The following is a 19,199-nucleotide window of genomic DNA, read 5'->3' as shown; positions in this document are numbered from 1 at the left end:
TCCCAAGTGTCTCACTGCCAACGTAAAGAAGACAACTAGATGAGACAGTCGGCACTCAACACAAATACTATTATGTGAAGAACTGTACGCTGCAATATCGTTTTCTTTTTTTCAAAACGCCAGACTTTCTGGCAAAATCTTTTACGCTTGATCATTGGGGAGAAATGGTCAAGCTTGGATAGACATGTGGTGCTGGATAAGCTTTTTCAATCATCACATCAAAGTTTTGGCGTGATCTAGTGTGTGTGTGTGTGTATGTGTGTGTGCGTGTGTGTGCCTTGCTGTAGCTTTGAGTCTGGATTTGCCAAGCTTCAAGTTTGCTAAAGAAAGTTTTTCTTTATTCAAGAAATGCGAGCTTCTTCTTCAGTAGTACCATTTGTAAACAGATTGTTTTTCAAGATGCAGCATATGGTCCTGCTTTTAGTCATTCAGAACACTTGTGACTTTGTGTGAATAATGGGATTACAATGTGATAGAGTATATCACTGTGGGGGGGGGGGGCACTGAAGTGAATATTATGAATTCATTCTCCATACATGAGAAAAAAATTGATTTGAAATTCCATATTGTGAGTGTATGATGTAGAGTGATTTACCTTCATGTGTGTTTCATACGTCTCAGTCATCGGTAACGGAGTCCAGTGAGGAAAAAGCTGCAGCTATGACAAAGGACAACAAGGACAAGGTTAGTGTTTCCAATTACCTTCCACTGACAACCTGTACCACTGTTTTCTATTTGTCATTGTTCCACAGTCAACTTTTGGAAAGTGTTGCAATAGGGACTAGTTTTGAAATATAAGGTGTCGATGTTTTCCAACTTTTCACCGTTGTCAGACACTGGCGTATTCCTGTCAATAGATGTAGGTGTCTGTCAGAAATGTGCTGTCTTCTAAAGTTGTTGCCCTTTGTCTCTTCTCTGTAGGAGGGTTACAGTCACAGTAGACTTTTCCTCCGCCTCTCCCCAACTAACCCTTTCACTCCTACCCCATTTAAGGTTTGTGGGTCTCTGTGTTGTGCTTTCCACTTTCCCTTCCTGTGTGTGCTTGTACAGATATGTCGATGATATGATTCATATATTGATTATATTCTAACATGCTGTACACGCATACTCTTGTACATGTCCTAACATCTCCTCCATCTGATTTTCTTTGTGCAATTTTGTGAAATAAGAACATTTTTTGTCCTTTCTGTGTTTTGCTTTTTTTTTTCTTTAAAAAAATAACTATTGCTTTTTTCTTTAATGGATGACAGACAAATTTTAGATTTTTTGGCTTAATAACTTAAAAAAAAATAAAGTAATCAAAAGTCTGATTTGTTGTTCCTTGTTTTCAGGTAAGTAGACATTCGATGTGTGAATATTTGATTTGAAGCACTAATTTTATAAGATTTACAGCATAGATTGTAAAATAAAGATGGACAACGTGACAGCTCCCCAAAAATAAAGCCAAGATATCTTGATCACCCCCCTCATGGGGCTGAATTACTGCTCATATTTGATGCTATAAAATGGGAGTGTGACATTGTTTTTGACATCTGTGTGTGCCAATCGGTGTGCTCACGACCAATGGCACTGCACGAAATTTGTCAGACGGGTGTATGGACAAGAAATAGGTGCCGCAGAAATTGCGACTGCGCAGATTCGGCAAGATGGCAGTGGCCGTATAAGTGATATTTTGGCTTCACTTTTGCACAGTGGGAAGATGTGTAAACACGTCCATATTTATGTACAGTCATTGTATTATAGCACAAATAATTAACCAAAAATAATATGGCATTTAAGCATCATTTTATTATAAATGAAGACTGTGGCTTAAGTAGGCTGATTAACCTAATTATGATTTGAGCCTCTGGCATCTATGGAGCCATATCATATGATTATTTCTCAGCCTAGAACTAACATATCCTGCTGAAATGGATGAAGCCGTCATCTAAACCAGGCATATGGCTTCTGTTTATTACAGAAACAGCGCTCACATGCCTTCCTCTTTCTGCTCGCATCAAAGTTGATTCAAACCGAAGTACAAAGATAAAAGTGCCTCTTTCTCTTTACCTTTTACTAATAAACTATTTTCCGACTCCATCTGCGGCGTGACAGCCGGCGAAGCGTGAAGCGGCGAAGGCATCTCCCACCAGCACTGTCCTCCCCCTGCCAGTGGTGCCCCATGTGGGAGAGACTGATACAGACACGCTAACAGAGATTCCTGGCAGACCTGCTGAGGCAGAGGAGGAGAAAGAGAAAGAGGAGGAGGAGGAGGCGGAGGATGAGTTTGGATACAACTGGAGTGAGTTCAGCTTTTCTTTTTCTAAGGGTGCAATTTCATATTCTGTTAGGAACAACAGTTAGAATGACTATTTAGTTTCATTTTTTGTCATTGGTTTATTTAATTTAACACTGACCATTCAAGAGTAAACTCTGGTTTGTTTGAATTCTTGATATAAACGTGATAAAAGAGACTTGCATTATATACTCGTAAATTGAATCAATTAATGGAGACAAATAGTATATTACTTTAGCATGCTTTATAGCCTAACTGCCACTAGAGGTCCTCCAAGGTACATGTTTTTTTTTCTCACCTGCTCATAAATTTATCAATAAATGGAGCACTGATTCGCATGCTCGAGGTGGTTTTACCTCAGCAAAACCTGAAGGACTCACTGTCCCAATTAAGCTTTTCACATCCTGCAGACCCTCTAATGTCAACTGTAGGATAAACTCAAAGCGTCAAGGAGAACAGGTCACACTCAGTAGCGTTCAACTCAGGCAGCCAGCATAAAGGACAGACTTCCAGCCTCCTAACACCTGGGACTGTGGTGAATGTGTGTGTGTAAGAGAGTGTTCCCATCCTGCGGGGATAAGATTGATGAGGGTAAGCCCGGGGAGGTGAGTTGTGGAGATTAGTACAGGACTGATGGTCCAACAGTGGCAGGGAGCCCAGAACAACAGGAGCCCATTGGTCTGAACAGAGGCTATCTAACACACCAGAGACAGAAGAGGTGTGGAGGCAGAGAGAGGGGAGTGAGAAGAGGAGGGATAACAATGGACACAAGATTGAGACAAAAAGATAGAAAGTTAGGAGTCTGACATATAAAACTTTTACTTTTTGTGCCTCTAAATCTCAACCAATCCAAACACCTGTCCTCTTTTCTCAACAACATGACTGAAACTGATGCGGAGGCCCAGGCTCAAGACGTATCTGGCACTATTCAGCAGTATTGTCAGCTTACATCTGTCTGCCACGACTTTGCCTGCCTCTTTCAGAGAACATAATCCAGAGATATGGCAGCCTGCCGGGTGTCCTACACATGATTGAGCTGGAGAAAGGCAAGACAGGCCTGGGCCTCAGCCTGGCGGGGAACAGGGACCGCTCTCGCATGAGCGTCTTCGTGGTGGGAATAGACCCCAGTGGGGCGGCTGGCAGGGACGGACGCATGGTAGTGGGGGATGAGCTGCTGGAGGTAAGATGTCTATTGATTTTGGTTCTTGCGGGTTTGTAAACAAACCTAGCAGGATATGTTACTCCTTAAAGTTACAGCATTTAAACCTACGATAACAATGCTTCTCTGTTATATGGCTTTTGATAGTTTTTTATTGCATACTTTTTTTTTTTTTTTAAGTGTGTATTATATTTTCTATCCTGTCAGATCAATGGGCAAGTTCTTTATGGCCACAGTCACCAGAATGCATCATCCATAATCAAGAGCTCTCCATCCAAAGTCAAAATCATCTTTGTCAGGTATAAAAACACTTTTTTCATTCTTTTGAAGTCTCTATGAATACAGTTCCATGGCAACAGCAGCTGCATTTTCATTGTCACGGCTTATAATAAAACTGACCTGAAAAAGTTCAACTCAAGTGTAATGTTATTCAAAATTCAATAGAGGGAGCCATTGTAATACAACAGAAGGATACACTTGAATGTGAAGTGTTGTTATTCATATTCAGTGGTGGCTGTTACTCTGGCACATATCAAAGAAGCAGGGTTTTAAAACCTTAAATCAAGGCGACTTTTGGCTGTGAAAACAGTGATACCACTGTAGTTACATGCTAAATCCAAACTACATACTAAACAGATTTTTTTATGTATACCATAGTTGCTTTAAGTGTAGCCCACGGCCTTAGAAATATTGTGTTTGTATATATATATATATATATATATATATATATATATATATATATATATATATATATATATATATATATATATATATATATATTACATTTTTAGAGAAACATTTTGCTCTTGTCAGGGGTAGGTAGGAGTGGCATTTTAATGTGGCATTTGGTTGGATTATTATATAATTTTCTGATAGTATAAAAGAGTGAATGTTCATACATTTTCCTTTAATTTGATCCCCTCAAAAACTGTATCCATATTAAATTCCCCTTCAATGTATAATGGAAGCCTAAAGTTACTTGTAGAAATGTAGTGAACTCAATTTGCAAAAAGTCAGCACCAGCATTGTTTAACCACATCCTGCCCGGAGCAGTGTCTTATGAATGTGACAATCAACCCATGCGACAAACTGACCCCATTCTTCCCTACATCCTGAGATTAGTATGTTGTACAAATGGTAAACACTATATGCAGTATGGAATAGGGACACAGGAACTGACTTCTCAGCACAGACGAGTAAGTCAGACACGTTTGACCCTTGACCCTTCCTTTAACAGTCCTTGCCAAAATCATACCACTTAACCTTCTACTTAACTCACATCCCTTTCCTGACCCCCCACCCCCGAAAGAGACACTGTGATCAGCCCATGTAAATCATGGCTCCACTGTCACGAAGCAGAGGAGCGACGATTTATGTGAGTTATGACTCCTTGGAACAGGAACACGGAGGCACTGAACCAGATGGCTGTGGGACCTGTGAGAGAGCACGAGGGAGACACAGAGGAGCCTCACGCTGAGGTACGTCTGTGCTCGTGGCCACACACATTACACACATGCATAAACGCTACAACAGGAAAACCTGATGCAGATGTTTTGGGAGTGAAGTCCCAGCTGCATAACAAGCTATTAAAAGTCACACACAAACCGTTATTAGTACTCTGACTCTACACTTGTGTAATTAAGTTTTTACGCTGTGTCATGCTACTGAATTGTTTACATGCATGTTTGCTCCCTAAAAGTCTTTTTGTGTGGTCCTGGAGTTCCCAACCCCCCATGCCTCTGTGTAACTCCCAAGACGACAAAAAACCACAATCACCCTCAGTACTATACTCCCACAAGCCAACAGACACGAACACAAGTTATTTACTTCATGCTGTACTACTACTGTCTCCTCACAGCCAGAAACGAATGCTGCTAATGGTGACGCCGATACTTCAGAACATGTGCATCACAGCATAAAACTGAAGGTGAGATGCACTGGACCTCCCATACCCACACAACCCTATTCTTTTGAAATACAAAAATAAAGACAATAATAGAGAGGAAGTCTTGGAAGCAATGCCATAATGAGGGAGGTGTACACAAAAAAAGTCAATGGGGTATGACAGAGAAAAAGAAAAGGAGCACACAGGAGCAGTCAAGTCTGACAAGCTGCCAGGGAAAAGAAAAGACACAGAAATATGTCAAATAAAAAAAAAGTGAATATAGAAAACAAGACGTGAATGGGAGAAGAGCAGTTCCAAAGGGACATAAAGGCTCAGTACACCCAAATAATAAAAGGAGGAACTGATTTTTACCTCATGTGGTGTCTGCTCTGCAAGCTTTTTAGATATCAAGCACTGAACAAATACCACATTTGAAAACTTTCCAGAAAAAAAAAATCCCACTGAACACCGCTTACAGTGCTGTCTGTGGATTATTTTGAGTTTTTTGTATGGCATTCTTTAAACACAAATTACACCACCCATTCAGCTCCATCACATTATAGAGGTCTCACTGAAAACATCTGCATGGCTACAAACAGCAAGATGTCATTTGGGGAAAAAAAATCATTTTTAGTTATTCCAGTGAACTGACCCTTTAAAAGAAATAAGTGAAAGAGATACTTTAATTAGAGCCCCAATTTGGGAATATCCATACGGTAGATAAGGCGACAGAGGAGGACAGTGTAAATGCAGCATTATCTGGGAAGCTCACTGATATGAACACACACCACAAAAAGTCCCAACTGAGAATAAAAGATCAGAAGTGTGAGGGATGTAAGATAAAGCTTGGGCTAATTAATTTACTGGCAATAATTGTCATCACTAATGCTCGTTTTCGGTAGCTGATGTAGGTCTTTTATTTAGCATAGGTTAAAGCTGTGTCTGAAATCTTGCATTGCAACCCAACCAATGTATACAATTTCCAGTGAAATATTACAGTAAGCAAACAATGGATACATATGTTTGTTTACTGATAACATATCCAAAAATACAGTACGGTAGACGACAACGTTCAACACGGATATCGATCAAGACAGCTCTGTAACGTCATTTACACTTCAATACAAGTGCAAGCAAGAGGAGTAAGACTTCACCCTGCTAGGCTTAATATTGGTTTACAAATATATTTTAACCTTTTGAAGGCTGAGAAAATTGGCTTTCATTCTTTTAAAAACACGGGAAGAAGGAAATTAGCAAATAAAGAAGAAATTACCCCAAATTTGGAAGAAATTAGTAAAAAGTACAAGAAAAGTATCTGAAAATTGCGTGAGTAAAAGAATGCTAAAAAAGCAATGCAGAAATGGAGCAGTGCTTAAAAATAATAATTTTGTAACATAATTTTAAATATCTAATTAAGATAATTATTATTGTTTTTCCCTAGCTTTTTAGAAATAAGTTTCTAATTTCTCACAATTTGAGAAACATTTGCTCATTGCCTTTTTCATCATGTTTTTGAAAGAAATCACACCAATTTGTTCAGGGATGAAAGGTTTAAATACTTGTGAAAGGCTTTTTAATGGGCTAAATCGGCACAGAGGTGGGCACGGGTTACAATGGTTACATGTCTCAAGCTGACAAAGAGGCTCTCCGAAAGTCATGAGGTAATTACAGCTCAGAGCGAAAAGATCCACACTGCTGTGTACTTGTACAGATGTATGTTGAACGATCGTACACATATTGGGTATGTAGTGCATGGTATGTGATTCCAGACACAGCTCATGTATCAGTCTCTATGCTATGTTCAGATGTACTGAACTAAATATTAGCAATTTGTATCTGATTTCGCACTAATCTTACGCAATAGGAGGACGGGGGACTTGGCATCACCTTTGTGGAGGGGAACACTGAGAGTGGAGTTGAGATTCAGAGTATAACTGAAGTGAAAGGACACACGGGCAAAGTATGTATAACAAACTGCAGTTAATGGTTCGTCTTCATTATGCTGCTGATTCTCATCAAAACTGTGATCTGATCCGGTGCAGGAGGGCTGCATGAAACCAGGGGACAAACTCTTAGCTGTGAATGGAGAATCAGTGCTTGGCTATACTGTGAAACAGGTACAGCGTCACTGTAATCGTCATATAATCAAGGGTTTGCCTAACTTTCCTTATATAATAAATGTGTTTTTTGTTTTAAGAAAACAACAAGCAGATTGAGTCTGATTAGTAATTCTGCTATTTTTTAGGTCAATTCTCTACTACGAAAAGCCAAAGGTCCTGTGAAGCTAACCTTCTCTACAAATGAGACCCCCCCCTCCCTCTCCTCTCCCCAGTCAACCAGCCATGATGGGGACTGCTCGGATGACGTCCTTGCCAGCCTACCCAGCATGCCTAGTGCTGCTACGACCACGCATGTCCAACCAGAAGTGGAGGCAGCCACTAGTGAGTCCATTTTAAGACGTTTGACTTCTCATTCAGGAAGATAAACAATGGATAAATGGGCTTACTCTGTGCTTCATCTATTTTAGGTCCGAGTCGCTCATCCACTCCTTCCACTCTGACCTGTGACCCGGCGACCTGTCCCATCATCCCCGGCTGTGAGACCACCATCGACATCTCAAAGGGACGCACGGGGCTGGGCCTCAGCATCGTGGGAGGCTGTGACACCCTGTTGGTAGGAAACACAAAATATGGATTACAGTCTGTAAACTCTTTGGAACCTGGGCAAAGAGGCTATTTTTTTTTTTTAAATATGGGAAGTAGGTATCGAGCAACTAAAGAAGGAATGACCAATGAATTAGTTACAAAACTTAGTAAAAGTACAAGAAAAAGACCTAAAAATTAGCATGAAAAAACCCAAACGAACAAACATATAACGAGAAAGTAAAAGAATAAATAAAAACAAATAAAAAAAACCCAAACAACAACGAGGAAATGGCCTAAAAAAATTGCTTTAATTGTTTTTTTATTCTTCTGTAAAATAATCTTTACTATATAATTCTGATAATTATTAATAAAGTTCTCTGGACATTGAACCCTAGCTTTTTTAATCATTTTCTATTTTTTACTTTCAATTTGCAGGACATTTCTTGCCAAGTTGCGCATTGTCTTTTCACCTGTATTTTTGAAAAGAAATCAAACCAGTTTTCTCAGAGTTCAGAGGTTTGAATACTTGTGAAAGGTGTATGTATGCAGCACAAGAAAAATGATGTTGATCCAGGTTTCAAAGGGTTGATGAGGCTGTATCTGAGTTGACAGGACTACTGTTACAAGTAGGTAGTCACCAAAAACAATCCTGGTGTTACATATGACAGGTTTTTTAAGGAATAATTGATTTATCAATATAAATCAGGTATTTGCACTTTTTGCAAAACACAGTCCATGAGAAATTGTTATTTTGTGATAACTTTACGCAACTGAACTTTAAACTTACCAACCACTGTGCCACCCACTTTGAATCTTTGGTGGTGGTGTAACCCAGGTTCGAAATAGCCATGGCGGCTCAGGAATGTAGGAAATGATGTTGTCACAGCCTTCCTCCTCCTCCTGCCGTCCTCTCCTCAGCCCATCTATTCTGTCTGCTCAGTCAGGCTTGGGGGAGCAGCTCTTTGTCTGGCCCTCGGCCGCAGCAGACAATATCCAGCCCAGGAATGTAACCTCTGAACCCCAAATGACACTCACACTGGAGCGCAGAGAAAGCACACTGAGAGTCAGAAACATACACAGCCAGAATGAGAAGCCAAAATAACATCTGTCTGCGGTCAAATGCAAATTTTTTAAAATCATTCTCACCACCAATTCTGTTTATATTTTCCACACTATTTACTGCCCTGTATGCCTCTCATTTCCTCCACATAAATCATCACTGCTCTCATTTATCTCTGACAGTTCCTGTTCACCTTCTTCTCCTATTCTGTACTTATTTGCTGTGTTGTTTCTCCCTCTCTCTCCAGGGGGCCATCATTATCCATGAAGTTTATGAAGAAGGGGCAGCCTCGAAAGATGGCAGGCTTTGGGCAGGAGACCAAATCTTAGAGGTGCAGTATAATGAGCATCTCATATGACCTAGATTAAAAAGAGGCATTGCAATAACTGAGACGTGGCTGCCTGAGGAGCTGGAACATCAAAGCTTGGGTTCCAAGGTTCAGTCAAGGATCAAATAGTATCATAAATTTGTTGATAAGGGTAAATTCATTGATATACGCCAAATATATACAAGTTATGTTATTATCTGGCAACAAAAACTCTAAAAACAAACGACTGCTAGTGAGACAAGCACTTAAAAATGAAAAGTCAGAGGAAAGTAGCAGCTAGTTTGAACCTTGTATGTATTACCTGGAAAGACAAGTAAAGTATCCCAGCTCAACTTGGATTTGCCCTCCATTTGACCTCATGCTTTGTCAAAGAGGGAGGGCAGGGGTGGAGCTCAGGAGTTTTGTTATGGCAGCTCAAATCAGTAGACCTGAGTCAAAAGGCACACATGCATGCACGCACAAACACACACACACACACACCCTCATGACTTAAATGCCGTCCACTATTCATTTCTGTCCCCGAGCCAAGCTGTTGTGTTTAGAAAACAGGGTCAGAGAGGAAAAGTGAAAAGAGCGGTTTCCCAGTCCACAGCAATGCCATTAGCTGCTATGGGAAAAATCCTGTGCATGTCCATGGCGACAGATAATGGGGTATTTCCACCCTTTAATGTGGTAAAAGAAACCGGACATCAACTGACATCAAGCTTCTCCCAGACTTTTGTGGGAAGGCTGCTTTTATTTAGTTAAATCTAAGTGTTATAACATTTTTATATTATGACCCAGTGTTCAGACTGCTCAGCACTTTGGGTTTCTTAAGAAGCAATATGACTTTAGTGGGTAAGGGAAAATTCAGTTTTAGTGTTAAATTAGGCTGTTAGCACTTTTCACAGCCTTCTGCTTCATCCACTTCATATTAGGAATAGAAGAAAAGGTATTTGCAATGCCCCAAAATGGAGATTGGCTCAGATAAAGTTTATACTCACCAATTTCCTCTCATCACAGGTGAATGGCATCGACCTGCGCGCGGCCAGTCATGACGAAGCCATCAACGTGCTGCGGCAGACCCCACAGAGAGTCCGGCTGACAGTATATAGGGACGAGGCCCAGTACAAGGAGGAAGATCTGTGGGACTCGTTCACTGTGGAGCTCCACAAGCAGCCGGGTCAGGGCCTGGGCCTGAGCATCGTTGGGAGGAGGTGAGAGATTTGTTAACAGTAATAATGCATAATGTCTAGTATGCAAGTTAGTAAGTTGCTTTTTGGGGTCAAAGAAAGTATATTAAGACATTTGGTAAACCTTGATATACACATAAAGATACATAAGAAATTTAGATCGAATAATCCCTGGAAGTATTAAAATGCTGATACTTTTAGTATTAATTCTACTGTATTTGACAGGTCTCTTCAGTATTAAAAAAAACAGAACAGCCAGACTTGAAATATAAATAATATCTAGATATACAGCAGCATTGGTAATATCATGGATTTTTTTTCAAAGTAAAAGTCTCATTGAGAATCAAAAAACGCTAAAATCCAATCACACAAACCAAGAGTCCTAATTTGTCTATCTTTTCAAAATGACTTGAATTTCCCCGTAGTTATCAGCTCCAGCAAACTGGGGTCCTTTTGTACATTATCCAAGGGAAGAAGGGGCAAGATAGTTAAAAGTTTTTTGCCTCGTTCTGCTTGAACCTTGGGGACCAGCAGCTGTTGAGCATTTTGAGAACCCATGTTATATTGATTTAGGCTTCTACACATGTACATAAGATAAAGAACCAGCCGTGGCAGATATTTATTATATAATTAGCGAGTATTCTAAGAGTCAAAATAGTTTGACTTGTAACTATATGGTTTTTCTTTTTTAATGCAGATCACGGGACCAAAGGTAATCATAGTTATATGACCTGTGCATTTAGATAGTTTGTAGTGTATATAGCTAGAGATAGAGCTCTTATAGACACCCAAAACACACAAAGCTGAAAAAAGGCATTTGTTTCAGATACAAGTAACCCAAATGTAGTCATTAGGAACCCCCAGAATAACTTTAAAATCGTGTAGTGTTATCTTTGGTGTTTACGGTTGGATATTGAGTGTTATATTTTAGCATCAGTTACAATAAAATAAAAAAAAAAAAAAAAACAGAAAAAAAGCACTTCATGTTGTCACAACCAACTGTAAAACATGATGGCTAAATTATTGTCTTTACTGTTATTTTATGGTTGAATAATAGTTTATAAGCCTGGCTGGATTGCTCATTTTCAGTGGCACTAAAGGTGATCATGACTTCAGTGTACTGCCAGAGACTGTTGGCTGTATCTGGAAACGTGATATTCTTGTTCCCATTAGACCTGTTAAGAAAGATTTACAGAAGTCTTATTGGGAATGTAAGCCGGCAAATTGTTGAACATCTTACACATAAACTCAGGCTTTTATTCTTGCTGTAGCATTTATGGGTTAAGGCACATGTGGGAATAGGCCTGCTGATCTACATGCTGACAGTTTTTTACTGTCAGGTGTTTGGAGCGTGGTGATTGATCTCACCTCTGGGATAAACCTCAGGAATGGCTAACACAGACCACACATGCATGTGCACTGCTGATTATGAGTGTGTACAGCTTTATGGATTTGCACAAACAATTTTGTGCACGGTAGAAAGGCCCAAGTTGGGGTCATTGGTTGAACTGCCTGAACAGCAGAATGCAACTTTAAATGCAGCTGTAAATCTTTGCCTCTGTCAGTGGTTTTGCTACACATGTGGAAAAAACAACTTAAATTCTCAACAGGATGGAAAAGGCAGCAACGTAACAGACAATCTAAAATCCGGAGCTAAAACGGAAAGTGCAAGCTAGCAGTTAGTGGTGAGGAGCTGTGACAGCCAAGTGTCTCTGGCACTGGGGATCGTATGATCAAGTTGCCTTGCTTCACAGCTTCTGCTTGTGGTAGTTTTATCCACGTGGAGATTTGCACCTCAGATATGCAAAGTCAACAGAGATGTGCTTTTGAAAAACAGACATTGGTTTCTGCAGTTAACTTCCCAGAGGTCAGTGCTCAGAGTGTGCACAGATTTTTGGACTGCATTGACTGTAGCTTTAGACAAACAAAGACATGCTGTATTTTCCTGTGACAAAACCAACTGGTCTGAGAAAGGATTAACTATTATCTGCCTTTGTGGCCAGAGTCAGCTGTGGCAATCACCACAGCTGACTGGTAGGTGTAGACAACCTGTCAAATCAAGCCAACAAGCCCCAAGATATACTTCTAATACTGGCTAAAAATCTCCTAACATCTTGTTGGTACTATTAAATATTCCATCGTAGCAGCTATTTGTCTGCTGCCTCCCAAAGAGCATAAGCCACATTTGTGCTGAGGTCCATTGGAAAAATATAAAATTGCTGGATCAGAAGTGAACCATAGTTCAGCATTCAAAGTCAGCAGTATGCTACAGTTAAGATCAACTAGTAGACAAGAGTAACAGTCATAAATGTAATCTCACTGTCATGCCTTCCAACCTTTCCTACCAGGAATGACACAGGAGTGTTTGTGTCTGACATTGTGAAAGGAGGTTTGGTGGATACTGACGGTCGACTCATGCAGGGCGACCAGATCCTGTCAGTCAATGGTGAGGATGTCAGGTCGACCACACAGGAGGCCGTGGCTGCACTACTCAAGGTACATAAATGGCTGTGGCCCTCAGAAGCATGCATAGAAGGTGAATGAGACATCTGATTTAAATTGCGTAAGATGACTGCTGGAAATATGATGTGCCTTGTGTTATAGTGCTGCGTGGGGCCTATAAAAATGGAAGTAGGGAGGTTCAAGGCAGGTCCCTTCCACTCAGAAAGAAGGCTGTCTCAATGTAGTCAGGTACTGTGATTTCACATCTTTAAAGGATAACATTTTAAAGGGATGGATGGATCTTTTAAAGCGGGGTTGTATGAGGTACTTATGCATAGTTAGTGTATTACATACATTAGAAGTCAGTCTGCACACCCCCAGTTTGGAGAAGCAGGCAGGAGTACTGACACAGAAGCTAAGCAATGTACTGCTATGAAGGGTTCAGCAGCAAAATGTATTTTAAACACCTAAAAAGGTTCCAGCTAAAAAGATCAATATAAATTTAAGTGTTTTCTATATTGAGAATATTTTCACCACTTTACCTTGCCACAGACAGCCCTTTCTGACCAGGAACTGAATGTTGCTCTCCTCGAAGCCAGACAACTTTAAGAAAAAAAGCAATTTAACATCGCTGAACACAGGTGCTGCTGGTCTACCGCTGCATCAACCAGTTAGGTTGTGGCTAAAATATGTTTTTTTGCTGACCTCTTCAGTGTCATTTCTACTGCCTGCTTCTTCAAACTCAGAGCACACTGACCACTATCTATGCTGTTATACACTAAATATGGAGAAGTACCTCATACAACCCCACTTTAGAAAATCTGAACTATCCCTCTAATGTCCAAAAGAAATTTCTCTGAAAAATCAACAACAAAAAAAAAAAGAAAGATTAATCACACTAAATGTCTATTTTTCAGATTAGTGAAACAGGCAGCACCAAGGTGGCCTCTCAGTCATGCACAGACTCCGGGAACCTTCCAGGTGACCCTGAAAAAATAATAAGGAGTCCAGATTGTAAGTCATTAATTCATTAAGCATGTGAATAAGACAGCCACTGAAAAAAGGAAAATGTAGACAAGGCATCCTGACATTTTCACTGTTTGAATCCTTACAGCTCCGGAGCAGCAGGACACGAGAACAGTCGAGTTCACTAAAGGTCCCAATGATTCTCTGGGTATCAGTATAGCAGGGGGCGTGGGCAGCCCCCTGGGTGACATCCCCATCTTTATCGCTATGATGAATCCTGTCGGCCTGGCTGCTCAGACCCAAAAGCTCAAGGTACCAGATTTAACACCTCCCTTCCAGCGGAATACAAAAATAAGAATTAGCATGCCAGCAATTCTTGTGTGGGATTTAATATGAATCTTGATTATGTACAGCAATGTCATTCCCACTCACTTTACTCAGTTTGTGACTCCCAAAGGTCAAGAGCTGACAGCCTTTAGCAGTGACCTCTGCAGTTAAATGACAGAGAAACTGACAATTGTAGCTCTGTGTGACACAGACCGGAGGAGGACAATAGCCACCGCTAACATGGCTAATAAATCTCCCACTCCTGCATTCAGATCAGTAAGCCTACAGAGGAGCTCATTGAAATGAATGAGGGGAAATCTTGAATAGTATATTCATGCTGCTTTATGTGAGAGAGATGAGAACCCCACATAATGAAATTACTCAGCTGAATAGTTTTGCTTTTGTATGGCGTGGTGAATTCAATATTCAAATAGTACTAGCCACATCCTGTTATCATGCAGAGACTTTTGTGGCATACCATTGAAATCACACGACAGCACTTGTGCACGCTTTTAAAAAGTGTTACCCCTGTAGTGATCCATATTCATCACAATTTTAGGGAATAAGAAAACATTTTTAGGGCTTTCACTCAACTTTTGGTACATTTTAGTTGCTACTATTGTTGTTTCCAAGCCAAAAACTGATGTGTCATAAACATGGAAAACGCGTTCACTGCTGAAAGTTTTTTTTTTTGACTCCTACATCTTTTTAAATTGTGCTAAACTATCACTTTTCCAGATCGGGGACCGCATTGTCAGTATCTGTGGGACATCTGCTGAAGGCATGACCCACTCACAGGCTGTCACTCTGCTCAAGAACGCCACAGGCACAATACAGCTGCAGGTCCTGAAAAACACGCACGCATGCACGCACACGCATGTGCACACACACGCATGCACGCACGCGCGCACACACACACACTCTTGTTCTTGCACCTTTCCTGTTCCAATAAGACAATAATATAAACCCACTGACACTATTAGATAATCTGCACTTGAATACGCTCTGTATTGTTTCGTTTATCTGCGTACAAAGTTTTCACCCGAAAAGAACAGTTGAAGGCTATGAGTAGCAGACTTTGAAGTGCTATAAAACTCCCTCATCCAGCACCACCACCATGCTATCAATCTTTATCTTGTGAGTCTACAATACAATAAAAGTGTGTGTTTTATGCATCTGCAGGTGGTAGCGGGCGGTGACACCACTGTTACAGGCCCCTCTCAGGAGCAGGCAGCCGGAGGTCTCACACCCAGCTGCATCTTTCAGGATGATCTCGGGTATGGACCGGCTAAGAACAGTTTTCTGTGTCTTAATATACGTGTTACAGCTATAATGTCAATCTGTTTAAGGGACTGTATGAAAACTGTTAGAAGGGGGCTGTTTTATTCCTAACTGTCTCCATCTTCCCATCAGCCCTCCTCAGTATAAGACCATCAATCTTGAAAGAGGACCGGACGGACTGGGTTTCAGTATAGTCGGTGGGTACGGCAGCCCCCATGGAGACTTGCCGATCTATGTTAAAACTGTTTTTGGAAAGGTAATTGGCAAATTGCTCCATTTTATATTTGCATAATTAACAAATTGCCTGTTATTAATTTAACTCTATTTGGACGTGCGTAGGGGGCAGCAGCGGAAGACGGCCGCCTGAAGCGAGGAGACCAGATAATGGCTGTTAACGGGCAGACCCTGGAGGGCGTCACTCATGAAGAAGCTGTCGGCATTCTTAAGAGGACCAAAGGAACTGTCACACTCACTGTGCTATCATAGACTTGCAACCTGTCTTCACTACTTTTCCTACACTTCCTATCACCCCCAAAGTAAATCCACATCTATAAAGACTGAAACTTTAAAATAGCAACACATCTCGCAAGTGTGATGTCATGTCTAGCAGTAGGAGAAATCAAACCTGCAATATTTCACAACTTGAAGATTGTGTTAAAGTCACCAGATGTTCACCTGTGAAAATTTGCACAGTGAAATAGAAACAACCATGTACTGATAATCATGTAGAAACTTATTGCTCAATGTAGCTTTGAACACTGTGATCCAGGTAAGTCTGCAGGAAGTAGACTATGTCATGATAAAAGAGCTTTTATCACTGTCACCCAAACTGCTCCCAATATAACATGTACAGAAGATATGAAGTATGAATCCAGAAATAGTTTGCCATACAGTTTTACTCAGTCGTTATATGAATCTCAAGGAGGTTATGAATAGTTTTATGGTGTGTTCACACCAAAGGCAAAGGGAGTGTTTCATACAGACAAATTACAAATAAAGTTAATGCAAAAAATGTGAATAAATGCAACGCCAATGATGCAAATTCACAAAATTTGCACTATTTGTATAATTTGTGCAGATGTAGTAAAAGCCTGTCAGCATTGAGATCTGGTTGAGGTTCTTCTGACATTACTAAGAATTGGAAATGGAGAGCACACTTGTTGTCCCTGTCTGTGGGCACCTGCAAGTCTACCATTCAATGTCAGTTCTGGACAGAAACAGAACAAACAAGAAGAGGGCTCAGATTATTATATAATTATATTAGATATTACTGCTGGTGGCCCTTAACTATAAGAGTATACACATAATATGATGTTAATTCCACGACAGTCTTGATGATCATTAATAATAGGTGTTTAAAAATAAGTGGATATATCGGTATTGGTTATTAGCCAAGTGAGTTTTGATATATCCACATATTTAAATTAATATTGTGCAACCCTAGTGTTTTTGACCAAACAATTTTGTTGAGTTGCTTCTAAGCAAAGTGCTGGAGTAATCTAAGTTGGTCTTTTATTGTTAAAGGTAAACAACAGAAAGAGCGTAGTGGTAATGCTCTGTGTTGACAGCATGAAAAACAAGCAAGAAAGCAAGAATGTTGCTGTCTTTTTTCATGCTGGTTCAGGCACGAAGCCTTACTGTTATACGGTTTTCACATCACTTCATTGCTGCTATTGGTTGTACTTTACTACAAACCAAGTTAGACGTTAGTGGTCTTCCAAAGTTAGTTAGCACAACTGTTAGCACAGCTATTAAGGGTAAATATTGTGAAATGCACCAAAAAACACTGTAAAAATACAGCCACTGTATTCATGCATTTAGTGCAAAGCAAAAATTCGCTTTGCGTTTGGTGTGAACACATCATTAGAAACTTACATTCCATAACTCTAGATTGAAGTATTCACTGAACATAGTGGCTAAAATATTTTGCCATTTCCTGTATTGAAATGAACAGACTGTGAGACCATTATTTTCAGGAGTATTTCAGAACAGAGAGCACCCTAAAGCAATATCAGAATATTTCTACACAGGAGAGGCCTATTTTTCAAGGTTCTTAACAGTCTGGGGTCTACTTATAGGGGCAACCTCACAATAAATTCAGAGCATGAAACAACATGAAAATGTCTGTGAGGCAATTAACGGATTAGCAGAATTTAGCTAATGGCCATATTAGTTGATGACAACATTATTTGTCTTTTATATTGCACTGCTGCTGGCAATTCATCATGCTGATTTTCCCCGAAAGGTTGATGCTGCTGTAACTGGTGTTAATCAACTTATCATGAAGTCACTGTTGTTTTAGCAGAAGCGGCCAATAGAGCATTTTGAGTGCTCATGGCTAAAAGTCTGATGTTGTAAATACGAAGAAAGATGTGAGATCCTCAAATGAAGAAGTATTGAGTGTGTGTGACTGTGAGTGCGTGTGAAACAACTCACTGAAATATAGTGCTGCTAAAGCCGTATATGTAAGGTATTTTGTCAGTATTTGGATTTTTTTGAAGTATTAATTAATGCGCAAAGAAAAGCAAATGACCTGTTATCTAGGTTAGAGTGAACAAGCGGTTCTCCTGAAGTGTTTAACTTGTCAGATGGTTATATAATGGACCTGAGCTCATTTTGACCTTTTTGTTTACCCAAAACAGAGTAATCAAGTGTGTAGTTTCTGAAGTAATTAGGCATATGTTGTGTTTCTTAGTGTATAAGAGAGTTGTCTGCTCTCTGTCTTATCACCTTAAATATGTGTCTCTAGCACTGTCCATGTGACAGTATTGATTCTGTTCACACTGAATTAAATAAAAGTGACCTTTGGATTCAGTCTATGGGTTCCACTTTTGCATTCTCTTGTGCCTTGTATACCGAAAGCAGACAGCATTTCTTCTCTCTTACAATAATTAAAAACACATCATTAAATCCACCCGTAAACCCGCTTGTTAAACCTCAGCAGAGTGACTATAAACTTAAATATTAAAATATAATGGTCTTAAATGAATAATGGCTGAACACTATGAAACGCAAGCCAACTTTCCGAGTGCACCAGCTGTTATTCAGTCTAACTGCTCCTCGCTGAACGCTTGGGTTATTGCATACTATATACACCATATCTTTCATACATCACATAAATACATTTTCTATCCAGCAGTTAAAAGCAATTTATCATCATCAGAGATCACATTTAATTGAAAGGAGAGGTCAGACGCTCAAAGGTGTTGAAATTAAATGTACATGAACAAAGATGTATCGATATTGGATGATATGGAACATCACGTGTTGACTTTCCTAAACAGACTCTCTTTGTCCCTTGAGACTTAATAAAGCCTGTATAGAGAGAGTCAGAGCTCTCCATTAAAATATGGCATCCCATCTGTCTGTACACTGGCAAGCACAGCTGCTTCACAGCCTGTCACACTGAGTGTGTGAAGTCCCACGCATGAAGTCCATCTCCTAAGTCGGTTTACAGCAAACATGGGGGCTACCAATTAATCACACTAGTCACAGAGGACCTTTGACGCCCCTTGCCTAATGAGGTCTGATTCAGATTCAGTGGGCTGAACACTATAACACTGTTATAGTAAAAGTACACATGCCAAACTGTTAGGTGACTCCTTCAACCCGAGGTCAACGCTGTTAGATGCAGCTGCTGCTAGCTAAACTACAAGCAA

General features: G+C 40.1%; 1 protein-coding gene across 13 annotated transcripts in view; it reads left to right on the top strand.

Moving 5' to 3' along the window:
* The window catches only part of mpdz (multiple PDZ domain crumbs cell polarity complex component), a 53,408-nt gene extending 35,051 nt beyond the window's left edge, over window positions 1-18,357 (top strand). For 6 of the 13 annotated variants that reach the window (XM_088073135.1, XM_088073133.1, XM_088073127.1 and 3 more), the window contains 22 exons: window positions 622-684; window positions 922-993; window positions 2,095-2,281; window positions 3,259-3,455; window positions 3,642-3,733; window positions 4,834-4,912; window positions 5,293-5,361; window positions 7,184-7,279; window positions 7,362-7,436; window positions 7,565-7,760; window positions 7,847-7,992; window positions 9,272-9,355; window positions 10,355-10,548; window positions 11,222-11,236; window positions 12,873-13,020; window positions 13,129-13,215; window positions 13,884-13,980; window positions 14,081-14,244; window positions 14,998-15,102; window positions 15,442-15,536; window positions 15,673-15,796; window positions 15,880-18,357. In XM_088073135.1, coding sequence (XP_087929261.1) covers window positions 622-684; window positions 922-993; window positions 2,095-2,281; window positions 3,259-3,455; window positions 3,642-3,733; window positions 4,834-4,912; window positions 5,293-5,361; window positions 7,184-7,279; window positions 7,362-7,436; window positions 7,565-7,760; window positions 7,847-7,992; window positions 9,272-9,355; window positions 10,355-10,548; window positions 11,222-11,236; window positions 12,873-13,020; window positions 13,129-13,215; window positions 13,884-13,980; window positions 14,081-14,244; window positions 14,998-15,102; window positions 15,442-15,536; window positions 15,673-15,796; window positions 15,880-16,026 — 2,532 coding nt within the window. In that variant the 3' untranslated portion in view covers window positions 16,027-18,357. The remainder of the gene's footprint in view (window positions 1-621; window positions 685-921; window positions 994-2,094; window positions 2,282-3,258; window positions 3,456-3,641; window positions 3,734-4,833; window positions 4,913-5,292; window positions 5,362-7,183; window positions 7,280-7,361; window positions 7,437-7,564; window positions 7,761-7,846; window positions 7,993-9,271; window positions 9,356-10,354; window positions 10,549-11,221; window positions 11,237-12,872; window positions 13,021-13,128; window positions 13,216-13,883; window positions 13,981-14,080; window positions 14,245-14,997; window positions 15,103-15,441; window positions 15,537-15,672; window positions 15,797-15,879) is intronic. The other 7 variants (XM_088073136.1, XM_042511971.2, XM_088073126.1 and 4 more) reach the window with 4 other exon arrangements.
* The last annotated feature ends 842 nt before the right edge of the window (window positions 18,358-19,199 follow it).

Source organism: Plectropomus leopardus, chromosome 23 (assembly GCF_026936395.1).
Source record: "Plectropomus leopardus strain MGB_pleo_1.0 chromosome 23, ASM2693639v1, whole genome shotgun sequence".
Classification (NCBI taxonomy): Eukaryota; Metazoa; Chordata; class Actinopteri; order Perciformes; family Serranidae; genus Plectropomus; species Plectropomus leopardus.
Note: the sequence above shows the minus strand (reverse complement) of the source record. Positions and strands in the feature narration are given on the sequence as shown.